Source organism: Mus caroli, chromosome 19 (assembly GCF_900094665.2).
Source record: "Mus caroli chromosome 19, CAROLI_EIJ_v1.1, whole genome shotgun sequence".
NCBI classification, from domain to species: Eukaryota; Metazoa; Chordata; class Mammalia; order Rodentia; family Muridae; genus Mus; species Mus caroli.
In genome coordinates this window covers 53293973-53309939 of record NC_034588.1, presented here as the reverse complement: position 1 = coordinate 53309939, position 15967 = coordinate 53293973, and the positions used below count along the sequence as shown (strand labels likewise).

General features: G+C 44.6%; 1 protein-coding gene across 10 annotated transcripts in view; it reads right to left on the bottom strand.

Annotated features, from left to right (window-relative positions):
* The window catches only part of Tdrd1 (tudor domain containing 1), a 47313-nt gene extending 33972 nt beyond the window's left edge, over nucleotides 1-13341 (bottom strand). For 6 of the 10 annotated variants that reach the window (XM_021152232.1, XM_021152238.1, XM_021152242.1 and 3 more), the window contains exons 1-5: nucleotides 13089-13151; nucleotides 8373-8705; nucleotides 5126-5184; nucleotides 1896-2040; nucleotides 508-613 (exon numbers count right to left, since the gene is read on the bottom strand). In XM_021152232.1, coding sequence (XP_021007891.1) covers nucleotides 508-613; nucleotides 1896-2040; nucleotides 5126-5184; nucleotides 8373-8676 — 614 coding nt within the window. In that variant the 5' untranslated portion in view covers nucleotides 8677-8705; nucleotides 13089-13151. Of the gene's footprint in view, nucleotides 1-507; nucleotides 614-1895; nucleotides 2041-5125; nucleotides 5185-8372; nucleotides 8706-12611; nucleotides 12633-13088 lie in introns of those variants that run through there. The other 4 variants (XM_021152234.1, XM_021152233.1, XM_021152239.1 and 1 more) reach the window with 4 other exon arrangements.
* Nucleotides 13342-15967: the final 2626 nt, after the last annotated feature.

The window sequence follows — 15967 nt, the reverse complement described above, 5'->3', positions numbered from 1 at the left end:
GCTCCTGGCAAGGATCCCTGTCTGTAAAATACAATCCTTACATCCCATAGACAACTAGTATAAACTAGAAAATCCATTCGATTACAACATGTTTACTTCCAAGCCACGCTTCCTGCTGCACTACGCAGATGACATCATTAGCATCCAGGAGTGCACACATGGTGGGCAACAAGCAGAGCACAAAGAGGCGCCAGTCATTAACAATGTGTTTGAGGGGACGAAGAGCAGGCTCCGTGGTTGAGTGCACTTGTTGTCCCTGCAAAGGACCTGGGTTCAATTCCCAGCACCCACATGGAGGCTCACCACTTCCCTCCGGTACCAGATACACATGAGGTACTCAGACATACACACAAAATAATAAATCTAAAATAAAAAAATTATTTGCAGTCCTAAATCTTGCTATGCAATGCCGTGTACATAACTTGGGCCTGCTTAAGTCATTAAAGCCTCACTTATCAGAACTGCCTGTGCTCACTGTCCCCAAAGAATGAAATCACCAGTGCTAACCTTTGCTGTACAGGTCTACAGATGGTGCTGTGGGAAGACCAGTCTCTCCTCTGGCACGCTGTGGAGCAGTAGTACGTCTGCTTGCACTGGGAGCACCTCAGAGACCCTGTAGAGCACAGTCTTTCTCAGTCTCAGGCATTACAGAAGAGGATACTAACTATTTGGCCGTTTTGGTTTCTTTAAAACAAACAGAAATCATTCCATCTTTTCACTGTAATCCCAGGTGTGCTGTGGGGTTGGGGCTGCTTCAGACTTTCTGCAACAGCTGGCTAGGATTTTCCTCCCCTTTCAGCAAAGGTGTGATTTTGCCAGCTGCAGACTGTCTCTGCAATTATGTGATGTTTGGAACTCTGGGGACTTTTTAGACGGTTATATATGTGCTAGGGCCCCTGAGAGGTGGGTGGGTTATTGGTTGGTTGGGGGTAGTGTTGGTTGTTGGATGTTGGTTGTGGTTTGTTAAGTAGTCATGTGCAAAGAACAAAGAAGAAAAAGAAATCAGATATCCTGACAGTGAAGTTCAAACTTGCTCCAAGGAACTCGATGTCCCTAATCAGCAGGACATAGTCTCATCATAATGTTGTCCCCTTTCCCCTCTATCCTTTCTTCTCTCCCATCTAGTGCTAGGGGGTTGAAAGGGTGGAAAAAGAGTGGAGAAGTTTGGAAGAAAAGAGAACCCACAAAATAGCAATATCCAGCTACAGAGAAGGACTGGAGAGTTGAAACCTTCATGGTTGTGAGCACTGACTGCTCTTCTAAAGGACTGAGGGTTCCTAAGACCTTTGGTTCAGACACTGTACGCAGCTGGGCAAAGGTGCTGGGAGCTCTGACTGCCAGAACCAAAAGCTAGACATGAACACAATATCTCTTACCAGGGACAGACAAACTGCCAAAACACCACATTCTATTTGGCAAAGGTGTATAGCCATTTGTTCATTTTTGAAAATAAATTGTGAAATACTATGATACAGTTATACAATGGCTATTATCTCTCAACAAACACAAACAATTGGTACATCACTGACAGGTTAGTCTGAAACCATTCCTAATGAAGTAAAATGCAAATGAGCAGTGGGCCCATGGCTTTGTAATTCCACTGGTGACATGGCTGCCTCGGGGGTAGAATGCTGGGAAGGAATAGGAAAGCAGCTTCTGAGGTGACAAACATTCTCTGTCGTGATAAGATGTGTGTCTGTGCACTTCAGGACTCATCGTCTTTGTTTAAAACCATAAATGTAGTAAGTGAGAGAGCAGGAGTAACAGGAGGCTGTAAGAGCAGCAGCGGCCTCCGGGGATGAATAACGGGCACTGGGCATTACCTAAGCCATTCATAGGTTCAGGATCACCAGAGTATATATCACCCTGTGGACATCAAAAGCAAACTTGCTTACCAAACAGGCCACAGCGATGGCAGGTTGTCGACCGAAGGGGTGGTCCTAAAGAGTTGAAGAGTGCTGGATTATTTACGGACAAGGCATTCTCATACAACTTGTGAGATTTTTTTGATTTTTCAGGAGTCACATTATTGCTGGGCTTCTATGAAACAAAGAACAGTAATATTAGAAGGTCTCTTCCAGCACTGCATGTGGGACTGCCTCACTGCTAAGACTTTCCTTGCTCTTCTCTTCCATACAGTCAAAACCCTAAACTTAGCACACAAAACAAGCGTAAGGGCAGCTCTGAAAGGAAGCAGACTAGGCAGCAGCTACACTCAAGTCGGTGAGATGATGACTTCTCTCAGTTGTATGTATGTAACATAAAACTTACAGTAACCACTAGGAAAGCTACTCAGAGATACGCACCAATCAAACTGAAGTTATGAAGTGTTTAACTCACAAGAATGGGGCGGGGAGCATGGGTGGCAGAGATAAGAATTAAACAGGTTAACGAGATGTCACTGAGATACACCTTGTATGAGAAATTCAAGCAGTGGAAACATAGAATATTATTAGCTCATAAATATTATCTAACAGAGACCAGGGGACAGCATATTACTATCGGATAAAAGGTTACAGAGAAAAGATAATTTTCACAGAGGACGTTATATGACCAGTCAGTCTAACAAGAAGACCTCACAGCCACAGGCATGTTTGCAGTCAACAGCAGAGGTCCACAATGGGAAGAAGAGAAAGGCTATCAGTGAGCACAGGTGGAGAGCCATGTTCTCTCAACAACTGATGCAACTGGACAGAGAACCAGCTAGCACCGCGCAGTCAATGGGCTCAGGGGACTCACAATAGCCACCGTACGAACAAGGGCAGAACACACACACTCTGCTCAAGAGCTAACAGAACACAGAACAGCAAGACTGTAGGCTGAGCTGTAAATAAAACCACAACTTTAAAGAGTTGAGGGCTGGGGCACAGCTCAGAGGCCTGTGTTCTCTGTGCTTAGCACCCATAGGAGCCGGGAGCTTAGAAAGGAGAGCTGAAACTGACATCACACACCCTACAAACTCCGCATAGCCACTCAAGAACAGACTCAACTTTGCACACATAAAAACTGACTACATAGGACACACTGGCTCTTGACATTTATAAGCAAACCACAGTTTAAGAGCCCCCCAAAGAAATGTCAAGGGCCAGGGTGTTTTCACCAAATTTTTCAACAATAACAATAATGGAGTCAGTCTCCTTTTCAGGAAACAGCAGAGAATACTTATTCCATGACACATGGTATTTACTTCAGAGACGTAAGGCCGCTTAGCTAATTAACATAGTAAATAAACCCACAAAATAGATTACAAGATCTGTATGAATCAGCATAGTAAATGCATTTGACTCCTAAAATAAATTGACTTTGACAGAGTCACAGGATGCAAGCTAAGTTTGGAAAGCTCTATCATTTCTGCTTCTTAGCAATGAATTCAGGGACACACAAATGTAAGGAATCCCTCAAAAAATGATTCTTAAGCATAAATCTAACAAGTGACTTAACACAGAAACTGAAAACTGCACAGCAAATGTGATCAGGGACAACGCCATGGAGACACGTGTGGTCTGTGGTCAGAAGACTCGATACAGAAGAGGTGCCTAACTCACTATCGTCAGGTACAGATTTAATGCAATCCATAAGAGCACTGTTTCCACGTTAGCGACAAGATCATTCTAATCAATCTATCTTAAGGCAAGCAAACTACAATGGCTAGAATAAATAATCTTGAAAATCAAAATAAAGTTGAGTGGCTCAATGAAATTTCAGGACTTATCTGGCATTGTGGATGAACACACTAATGAATTTCAGGACTTATTGGGCACATAGTCATGGTGCTGGTGAAGGACAGATAAATAAGTGGGAAGCCATGAAGAACAGAAGAGATCTGTGGCATCTACAACTTTTTATGTATCCTCAACTGACTTGACTAATTCCCAGACAACCTAGACAAGCTAACCTTCCCACAAACAGCACAACAGCAGAACACCTGACCCACAGCAGAACACAAGACCGAGAGACCTCAACTGAAGCTCCTTCTACAAAATAAACTCAAACAGATCAAATTATAAAAAAAAAAAACTCTGAAAATGTTCTCAAAAAGAACATGTCTGAGTAATCTAGAGTAGCAAAGAGTTTGCAATCTTAATTCCCAAGTCCAATGTGCACGTGAAGACTTTGGCCGGCCGGCCAGCCAGCTCCTAAATGAAGCCTTTTGTTCTGACAAAAGCCTCCTTCAGAACTGAGGTGAGGTGCAGGCTGGAGCAAGGCTGCGCCGATCATGCTTCACCAAACAAACAACAGGACCTGGATTCTGAAGCATAAAAAGAACTTTCAAAACTTAACAGTTAAAACCTGAATGAGGGCTGAAGAGATGACTCAGTGGTTAAGAGCACTGATTGCTCTTCTAGAGGACCTAGGCTTAATTCTCAGCACCCACATGGCAGTTCACAACTGTTAATTCAAGCCCTAGGTGATCTGACACCTCACACACACATGAATGCACGCAAAACCATACACATATAAAATTAAATATATTGCTTAAAAAACAAAACAAAACAAAAACCATAAATGAAACCAGCTGGCAAAACAAAAGAGTTCAAGGCCAGCATGGTCTACTGTGTGAGTTCTAGGACTCCCACAGATACAGAGAAGCCCTGTGTTTTGGAAAAAAACAAACCAAAACTACTAAGTGAACTACCTAGATAATGGACAAATGACAAGTATTTCTCCAATTAATACTGCATATCCCTGACTCTTCATCTCATGACAAAATATTAATATTTAACAATCAAGCCAGCCCAATCACCAAGGAATTGCTACGAGAGAGAAGCTTGCAATAGAATTCCACTTAGAAAATGTTCTCAAAGTGACCAAGTGTATAACTCAGGACATATCAGCTACTGCCAATGTTCAAGGAGGGGCAAAACCTACGGAGGTGGTCACAGAAAGGAACCTAGGGGCCCTGTGATGATGGCAATGTTCTCTGTTAGTGATGGCTATAATCCTGGAGGACACTGGGTAAAGGTTACACAGGCCACACTCTGAACATGACAAAATGATCTACAGTTATTCTAAAAAAAAGCCATTTTCCTAAGGAAAGTTCTAGGTTAGAGAAATCACAGACCTTGACTGACCCTATGCCTCTTTAATAGTGCAGAAAGTGTTGGAATGCAGAAAAGAAACTTACAGTTTTTACTTGGTTAGGAGGTGAACTCTTTCCAAGACTTAATGGTGACACTGGATTTCCTGGGAGAGAGGAAACACAATTCCTATTAAATGCCAATTACTGCTTTTCACTTCTGATCATGGAAAATAGCATAACTCAGTGACGTCCAAACAGTGTGCTATCCCCAACAACCTCCCGGCTACCCTATAACTAAGCGCGTGACGCGCTCCGCGTTCTGGCTCAAAGTAAGATTTGCTAGGATCACAGAGATGCGTTTCATTTCTTGAACTAAGTTTTACTGTAAACTTTTCTCAGGTCAGAAAGTAGACAAGGTCATTCCTTTTGAACTCTATTTTGCAGTTTTTAAATGTGTGGTCTAACAAGTTGGCAGGACTCCTGTGTGCTCCTCTCCACCAGCCACCCATGAGGTGAACTAAGTATCTTAAGCCGGGTGTGGTGGCGCACGACTTTAATCCCAGCACTCGGGAGGCAGAGGCAGGTGGAGTTCAAGGCCAGCCTGGTCTACAGAGTGAGTGCCAGGACAGCCAGGGCTACACAGAGAAACCCTGTCTCGAAAAACCAAAAAAAAAAAAAAAAAAAAAAGATCCCAGCCTCACAGGTAGGAAAAGGAGCATCAAACGGTCTTCACAGATTAAGCAGCACATTTCAAGTTAGTGCTCATACACAGAAGGATTAAACAGGGAAGGGAAAGGAAGAGGAGGGGAGGAGAGGGAAGGGGAGGGGAGGAGAGGGAAGGGGAGGACTGGGTAAGAGGCGGGACAGCTAACATTCAGGGCCATTTAAGGGTTGTATGGAAACCTGTTACTGTAAAGGCTTCTTAAAATACATATAGTGAAAGAAATCTAAATGGAGCCACCAAAAATAGCAGGGGAGGCAATGCCCCATGTTCGCCCCCAATTGTGGAAAGAGATTACATCTAATTGAGTCATTGGCCAAAGAGACCCCATGAGTACCTCCAGATATCTCAGGGTACTGCCAAGGCTACTGGTTAATTTCCACAATTGCTGGTAAGGCCCAATTCCTTAAGACGACACTTACACACTACTGAACACAGAGAACTTGAGGTGGTGCCACACTAGAGCGTCACCCCTACTGACTAGTGCTCATGGGACTACAAGACACTCTGCTCATGACCAGAGGGGAGAGGTAACCAACCACCCAGCTGCAACCCTGACATCTGAGATGCACTGATGCAAGTAGCACAGATGTATTGTGGGAATACCCAACCAACTCTCAGAGCGCATCAAGGCCTACTCCGTGAGCTAGAACCCATGCCTGACACTGCTGAGGTGGCCAAGAAGGTAGAAAAGCCATGGACTCTGGGGAAAATCAATACTATTGTTCTGCTAAACGAGCATAGCAATCAAATGATTCTTAGTGACACTCTGCCATGCTCACAGATTGGCTCCTCAACAGCCACTGTCAGAGAAACCTCCTGTCAGTGGTGGGAACTAACAAGAGCTGCACAACTGACAACCTGCAAGAGGGAGAGACTTTGAAACATTTGGTCCTAGATTAAGCCCTCGGGGCTCAGACTGCAGTAAGGAAGAGGAAGTGGAAAGACTCTAAGAGCCAGAATCAATGGGAGACACGGAAGACACAGTGTCAGATGAAGCAGGACAGACACACACACACTCAGAGACAGTAGCAGTAGGCACAGGGCCTGGCAAAGCTCAAGCCAAATGTGGGCTCAGCACTGATGGCTTAGTGAGCAGGAGCTTCCATCCCTAACCAAGTCTCCCTCTCTGCAACTGATACCCACTTACAAAGGAAAATTAGTTTTCTCCAGTGGAGTCCAGCTGACATGTGAGAGCAGCCCCAAGCCAGGGAGTCCATGCCAACACAAAGCGAATTCTGCAAGTGTGGCTTTGCGATTTGGGTTTTATTTTGTTCTTTGATCTTACTAATCTTTTGCTTGTACATTATAGTTTTTGGTTTTGTGTTTTGAGTTTTCTGGTTTTTTGTGCTGTTTCTTTTTTAAATTCTGGGTTGTTTGCCTGTTTTCTGAAGAGATAAGGGAAAGAAAGGATGTAAATTTGGATGAGTAGGGTGGTGGGGAGGATCTGGAAGGAGCTGGGGGGGGAAACCTATGTTCAGAATATATTAGATGAAAATTATTTATTCTTAATAAAATGTATATATTTTTAAAATGTTAATGCTAATACAGTATAGAGCCCCAGACCACAATAGTGTGCACAGCTACATGAGACCCGAAGTCGGCTCACACTTGAGTGGCCTGCTGCCCAGCTGGAGAGCAGCAGTTCGCTGGGTCAGCTGCACCACGCATGAAGCACTTACGCTTGTAGTGGCAGGTTCTTGTTCCTCGGATTCTAATTTATCTAAACATTTTTTTTTTAAGATAAATATTTCCTGTTGCCTATGCAGTGGAAAACTCACTCTGTCAAGCTGTGAGAAAGCACTGGGCAAACAGCTAAGTCTGAGGGAGGGAGGCCAGGCACCCTTCTTAGGTCGAAACCCTATGCTTTCTAACACCTCAAGTGAAATTGGGAGTAATCCTTTCTTCCTTGCAAAAATTACAAAAAGCTACTTCTACAAAGTATTAAGGTTTAACATGGTAATTTTTATTGTTCCATTGAAGGTTTTTATTTTTTTATTTTTTACCAAACTGGCATATCTGGGTTTTGTTTATTAGTTTATGGAATGAAAAAATTCAACAACCACTAGCCTAGGCTGGTACCCGACGAGCTGAGCTGTGAGGTAAATGTAGTTCACATATCCTTAGTTTTGACTTCTTAAGGGCCTCCTAGAATCCAAGGGTCATGTTGAGGACTGGGTTAACACAGCGTTAAAATATCACATCTCATACATCCAGAAAGTAAATCCTACCAGGCCATCCTCTCCTTAAAGAACAAGCTGTCAGAATCATGAAAAAACACATTCGTTAAGAGCAAATCACATGAAGATATTAACATGGTAACTATGTGTCTGTGGGCTGCTATGTGCAAGGTAATTTTAGGTCAACTTCTGTAATGCCGTTAAAACCACCACACACTGTCCTTTCTACATCGCTGACTGGGAAGTTCATCTGTGGTCATCCCCCGCCCCGTGCAACCCTTTCTGCGATTAACGAAGCCAAGGTTATTACCTGGTTTTCTGTCTAAATAATAACTGGGTGGGAGAACGCTTCTGCAGTCATCTGGCTGTTCTGCTATCCCAGTGCATTCTGTGTTAAACCAAGTCAGAGCGTCCATGGGAATCAAGTTGGAAGAGTGCAGTTCCCACTCACCTGTTGGTGACGGCTTCCTGTCTCCTTTGGACCCACCTACTTCTCCATTGACAACGGCAGGGTTTGAAGAGACCACGGAATTGTCCTCCTGACTAGCTAAATACTGTTTGTTTTGTTCACAAAGCAAGAAGTTGTTCTTTGCATTTCCGTTCTCTGGGCTCTTCAGCCTGAAGCTGGGGTGGTTGTGCTGAGCTACAGGACTTCTGAGAGGGTCCTGGGGCGGGGGCTTGCTTTCCTTCTTCTCAAAATTAAATGACTCTGCCATTTTACAAGTAGAGGCTTCCAGATTATTCCGTGGCATCATATTAGGCGTAATTTAACATTCACTGACGTCTGAGAAAAGAAATATATTTAAGAGGTGAATTTAATTGTGAAAGCAGCTGAACTATAAGCACAGGTGACTTTGTTCAAACATTATGCATCAGGTAACTCCCATCAGCAATTCCAAGCAGACTGAACCTTGATATCAAAATCTGGCCTACAATATACAAATATTTCCTTATTCAGAAGTACAAATTCCAGGTTTGGCCAATTCATTTACACCAACTCAAGAACATGAGAAATTCTTGAAGTACCAGGAACAAAAAAGAACTCTCACATCTGAAAACACTCTTCCCTATATAAAGCCAGCCTCTCCCTGGTGGAGTATGATATAGTCTATTGCTTGCATCAGAATGTCATTCTGCATTCTACCTTACACCACGGCGACTCACCTACCAGCAGAACTACCGCTTGCCTAGAGACCCTGGCTCTGCTCCTGCCTGACCATCCAAACCACCTTCTCAATTCCTCTCAGCTGGCACCTATTCTGTCTGGTTTGCTCAAGCATTCTGCTTTGACAGTCTCCAGCTGAACTTCATAAACTGGAGAAAATGTAATTCTTTCAAGGATCTATGCACATAGCTTCTTCTGAAGATTAGCTTGACTTGCGCGAAGCTTTCTGTGTTACAGCGAGCGGCTGCAGCTGCCTGGGAGGCAGAGCTGTTGGGCACTGCTGGCTTGAGGTTTACCTGTCACTCTGAAGGAGTATTCTCACTGCCCAAAGCTGCTCAAATGCACCAGCAGCTCCTCCTTTTAGCAGAGTGACACATAACACACAGCTGAGACTGCCTATGCCCTCAACACCTTCAGAAGGAGAAGCCAGAAGCTAAATGTTACTTAAGATGGTTTTGAACAAACCGCAGAAAAATCTCCCCTTTTGTGTCCTAAAACGTCCATTTTATTACTTGTTTTAAATTAGATAATACTATAGTACAACCCTGACAATAAATACATAATGAATGTGGGGTCCATGAAGAAACCAACACAAAGTTTTCTGAACACGCAGCATCCAAAGCACTAATTCGGATTCAGACATGCAGACAACCCAAGGCATTTCCAAGAGACTTTCTGGTCGCACTGCACCATGAGCATGACGGAGTCTCCATCCTAGACGCACACTCTGGGCAGTCCATGCTGTGAACACCTCAGCCTGGCAATGCCACCAAACACTGAATGCCCACAATACCTCAACGCAGCCCAAGACTGCTGTTACCCTCCAGGATCTCTAATCCTTTCTGCCTTTGCAGATGTATAAATGATTTAGTTAAAACAGACTTCTGGTATTTCCCTCTCTTTATTTCTCTAAGTATATGAAAGTAGTAAATCTTTGAGCTATTTGATTTAAAAAATTGCTTTTTAAGCTAAAACTTGAGTTTCATAAAATATCTTAAATTTTGGCTAGAGTTTTAGAGACTTTCCAACAGTTTCCGAAATGGTTCTAAATATGCTTTTGCCATTTTTTTTTTTTTACTATGTGTGACTTAAAGCAGTGCATTTAGCATTGGCTATCATAAAGCCACAGTATCAACCAAGTCATAAAAGTTACACTAGCATACAGTGGGTGCAGTGTAAGCATTCGGTGTGACTTAGCTCCTTGTGTAAAGTACACAAGCGCACCCATCTTATTAGCAAATTTTCCTTACTATTTAATCACTATAAAGTGTAAGCAGCAAACAGATTTCAGCTTAGGAGGAGGTCTGTCCAAGGGAGACAGACTACTTTGGTTGAACTCACTCCATCCCACTCAGGAATTCCCAATGCAATACAAATTTGGACTTATACAATTTCATACTTTTATTTGGAGATTCTGTTTAAAAATAAGTAAAACTGTCTTCTTTGCAACTCTCTTACTCATGTGTTGACCTGCGAACACTCAGACATCCTGTGCCCTTCCTCACCTGCAGATGAAAGCCTAGATTGCTCATGACTCGACGTTTATTGTCAGAGATCCACACACATCATGACCTACAGCTGAGTATGATTCCAGATACATCCTGACAGTGAGCAGGAGCCCGTCCTCCCTGACTAGGACGATGCAGCGACCATCATGCTTAAGTGCTTAGAGCCAGGGCAGCTGAGAGTTCCAATAAAACAGTCACCCACGTGACTTTCTATAACATGTAGCTCCTCAATCATTACACACTGTTTTCTATACATATTAACACACACATGCACTTATCACCACCACCACCACAATCAGGACAACATAACCCTTTAAAGGGGAATTTAACATTAGAGAACACCAGCGAACAAAAAGACGCCTTAGGAGCTGGAGATGGCTCAGCAGTTTAGAAGCACTCGCTGCCAAACCCGATGGCTGGAGTTTGATCCCTGTGGCCCTTTTGGTAGGAGAGAACTAAGTCATGCAAGCTGCCTTCTGGCCTCCACGTCACAGGACTGGCATGCAGACATGGTAAAAACTAAACAGCAGCTGCAAGACAATTGACACCACTTAGATCTGTCTCATGTCGCCCACTGAATCTCGAGCAGTGTAATTCTGTGACTTCCAGCTTACAGACTCTTGATAGACATGAGTAAGGAGAGTTGACAAATAATTCTGAAGGGCCATGGTATCTCCTGGGCTAACCACACCAATAACTTCTCTATGACACACTGTTTTAAAAAGCATATAATTTATTTTTATTTTATGTGCACTGGTGTTCTATAGACATGCATGTCTGTGTGAGGGTGTCACAAGTCCTGGAACTGGAGTTACAGACGGGTGTGAGTTGCTGTGAGGGTGCTGGGAGTTGGACCTGGGTCCTCTGCAAGAGCAGCCAGTGCAGTGCTCTTCAGCTTTGGGCCTTTCTCCAGTAGTCCAGAACACACTATATTTAAGATACTGGTGATGAATTAAAATGTAACAATCCCAGAATTCAAAGTAATTATCTGCTGGTTTAGCTAACAGAGGAGATCTGAACGGCACTCAAATTTCTTAAACAGAATCACGAATCAATGTGTTGAAATGTATAGAACTGCCAATCGAAAGAAAAAAGTGAATTAAATGGAATAGTTCTGGAGGGAGGACGAGCCCTTTACTTTGCCTGTATTCCTCTCATGCTCTGAGCACATGAGTAGAAGACCCTGACTTTTTATTCCCATAGAGTCCATCTTTGTGCCTTCTTATGTGGCTGGAGGCATCCCTACAGACAATGACTAGCCTGGTCTTCTCCCTCCAGTTCAGAGCCTAGGCCTTAGAGAGGTCCTGCATGGAAGGATTAGTGTGCACTCAGAAACTCGCAGGTCCAACGCCTTTCCTCTCAAGTTTGTTCTTGCCTTCCTGGTGACTTTGTGCATTCCAGGAGAGACATTTTAGAGCTGTAAAAGCCAATAGCTCGGTAGACCACGAGCCTGAGCAGAAATCAGGCCCAAGCCCCACCTTCCTCATTTAGCTATGCTATTTTCCTTAAAACTGCTTCATCTTTCTAGGACTCAGCAACTATAAAATGCAGGCAGAAGCAGTAACTTCCTCCTGGATACTACCGTGACGATTAGACAAGGGGCAAGGATTTAAACCACCCAGGGAAAGAAAGGGAGGCTGCTTTCTAACACCCTCCTCCCTGCAAGGAGCAGCAAACAATTCATTTGTGGGTCAAGGATGGACGGGCACGCGCATAGTTGCGTGTATGCGCAGGCGCGCACTCATGTATACACATGCCGGAAAAATCACTCTATCACACTACATACTCCCCAAGCTTTCTTTGTGTCATGAGGAACAAGTTTACAAGATTTCGTTTGCTGCCCTTGAATTTGTTATCCTTTAGATTTCAGTGGTAAACCATGAACCAGGAGGGGTTGCACGTTTAAGATAGGTGTACTCTTATGATTAAAGTACATTACTTTTAAATGCAAGCGACTAGTAGATGGGAATAGTTGCCACCTCCCATCCACCATACCCGACTCGGGCCCAGCACCCACCTGATATACCCACTTAGACTACTGCAGTCTGCTTAACTCCGGAGGCCTAATAGAGAAACTTACTTACACCTGGGGTCTAGGAAAGGCAAGGCAAGTGCCAAGAGTGACCCAGCAGAAGTTAGTCATCTCACTTTATAAACCTGGTGACCCTACTGATTCTCTAGGAGGCAAAAGGGTTTAGGGAAAGAATCTATAAAGCTGGCACTCCAGCTGTGACTTCAACCAAAGCACTGAATCCACAAGTCTTCGAGTGTGGAAAAACACACACATACACTTTGACACTTTAAAAGCGCCGTTTCCAAACCGTGCACGGGGCCCCTGCCCATATCCCAGTTCCTGGGCTTGGCTCCCTATAACCCAGACAGAATCCACCCACACCCATTGCTCTGGGACGGCCCCGGGGTCTCTGCCCTTCCAGCCTGTCCCCAACGTGCAGCGCCTGTGCCCGCCCAACGCCCGCCCAGCGTAACGCCCGACCTCAACGTCCAGCTCTGGACTTCCGGCTCCCAACGACCCACGCCCGAGACATCTCAAAATCGAGCTCCGGAGCCCGGGCGCCCGGGGCCGCCTGACCCAGAAAAAGAAGAAAGGGCGCTGGCCCGGGACTGGTTTCTGAGGCTACCCACTCATGCTGGCGTTTGCCATACCCCGCAGCCCGGAGGTCCTGGAGCTCCACCCGCGCTCACCTCGCCTCGGACGCTCAAAGCTGCCGCGTGCTGCGGGGCCCGCGCCTGCGCAGTTTACTCCCACGTGCGCGCAGCCCCGCCCACGCGCCCAGTGCAGCCGAGCCTGCGGGGCTGCTCTGATTGCCCGCAGGTGCTTGGTGGGGGTGCAGGCTCACCGACGCTTTTCAGGAATTTCTAGCTTTCCAGGACTTTCTAGCTTTCTCTAGAAAGGTGTCTGGGAGGCCGCGCTGAGAGTCACTGAGGTTGCTATTTTAACTAGGTGAGGAGGGACTTTTGGTTTTCCAGCTTACTCCCCTGGGCCTGCCTCCTCCTCCGGAAACTAAACACGCCAGACCCAGACCCCCCAACCAGTCACTTCTTGAATGTTTAGAAGCAACGCTCAGATTTATGTCTTTGTTCTTTTTACATTTTCACTTATTTTGTGCCATGGCACATATGTGGAAGTCAGGGCACAACTTTTGGGAAATCCGTTCCTTTGTTTTGAGACTGTATCTCATTATGTAATCCCTAGCTGGCCTGTTACTTGGATGTTGACCCAGAGCACAGAGATCCACGTGCCTCTGTCACTTGCTATGTTGACCAGGTTGGCCGTGAACTCAGAGATAACCAACCATCTGTGGTTCTCTGGAATCATGGGGTTTTAAAGGCATGGGCTACTGTTATGTCTCAAACCCAGGATGAATGGTTGAGTGCCTATTTAATAAATCAAATTGGACCTGTCTGATAGGTTCTCCCAGCATCCCTCAGTCCCTACCTGTTACAGGGTATGACTGGCATACCCCGCCCTCAACCCCTAAACCCCAGCTGCCTTTCCCTATATAATCCGGCCATGTTGGTTCTCCAGGCTTTTGTCTACCCTTTTGTCTCCTGGTTTTCCCTCTCCCCGGCACCTCACACAACCCAGGTCAGGGTCAGGTTCACTCTGGACTCTCCTAGATGTCTCTGTCTCTGCTCTCCCTCATATCTATAATAAACCTACTACACCATACCTAGGAGCAGTCATGTCCTTCCTTTTTTGTTTCTTTTTCTCTTTTTTCCTTCAGCTATCATGCCTGACATTATCTTTTCTTCATTTTTATTAATTTCTAGAATATAGAAAAAGAAGAGTTCTCATGGTGAGGTTACAATCAGTTTCTCCTAAAACGAACATGTTTGAAACTGCTGTTATTAACGAAGCCCATGATTTGTTCAGATTCCTGCCCTGCTTCTATACATCTTTTTAGCCAGAATCTAACATCACATTTAGCTATCTTCCCATAGCCAAGGCAGTTTCTCCTGATTGACAGCTTCCAGGAGCACTGATGAGGCTTTTGGAAGCATCCTCATGGTCCTGAGGTTTGTCTGATGCACTTGATAGGAATGGAGTAGGAGTTGTTTGGAAGAATACAGAGGCAAAGTCACACTTTTATTGTATGATACTGTCTGATACATTTTATGAATATGATTCATGATAATGAATAACAGGCGTCATCATATGACTGACGTTTATTACATTTCTGCCCCGTAAAGTTTCCCCCTTTCTACACAATGTGATATAGGAGAAAGCCGTTAAGCCAAGCCCACCTCTGAACAGAATATGTCCTGCGCTATTTTACACACTTCTTGCTCCAAACTTGTAGCCACACCTTGTAACTTTTCAGTCCAGGCCCTTTGGTGGAAAATAGAGATGTGGAGAGTAAGGGTGTGCATTAGGCTGTTGGGAATCTTTTCAGTAGACACCCATCACCCCCAGGACTGAATTTCAGGCCTTCCCCCATGCTAAGGCAAATATTGTAGCACTGACTTCTCCATGAAAAAAAAAATAAATCTCCAATTTCATCGTGATATTTCTAAATCCAAATGTAGGATTGCTGTAACTTTAGCTTGTTCAAAACCAATTTTTAATGATGGCTCTTAAACACTTTAGCCTCCCTTGGAGCCCACCACCCACCAGAGTTAGTGGAAAAGAAAAGATACAGGGGTTGTGGGGGGGGGGGGAGTGGACCTGTTTAGAAAGGTTCTTTGGAGCAACTCCCATCTGTGTTGTCAGGAAATCAGCAGTTCACTTCACAGGTCGAAGGCAGCAGCAGCAACTCGATCTACATGCAAACACTTCACAGACACACTAGCAGTCCAGTTCAGTGGAGTCAGGATAGCAAACAGGAAATCAGCAGCGGTGGCACGACCTAGCAGAGACAGCCAGGCCCCTGCCTTTGCTTTAGCAGGACAGTCTCTCCTGTGTCTGCTTCAGGGAAACATCCCTTCACTTAGCCTTTCATGCCTGTGTCCACTTTAACGAACCCCTCCTTCATGTGTTTGCCCCAGCAGAACACCCACCATCCAGCACGTTCCAAAGAACCCTTAGCGTTTCCACTTCAGATCGCAGCGTTTCCATCTCATCTCTTTGGTTTTACGCCTGTATTTCTTCTCTCTTATGATTTAAAAAATTAGTTTCCCAGACACGCTTAATACATTTTTTTTTACCAGTTCTAAGTTCTGAAGTACATTTCAGAAATAATGCTAATGTTACTTCTAACAATATGAACAGATAAACAACTCGGTGTGTCTTCCCGTCCTTTTGGGATAACATACCTCACTAGGAATGTTTAAAGTCCAGCCATTCTTTTCAAAGTAAGAAAACCTATGTATGTCTGTATGCGTGCGTACAGGTATGTATATACACGTATGCAT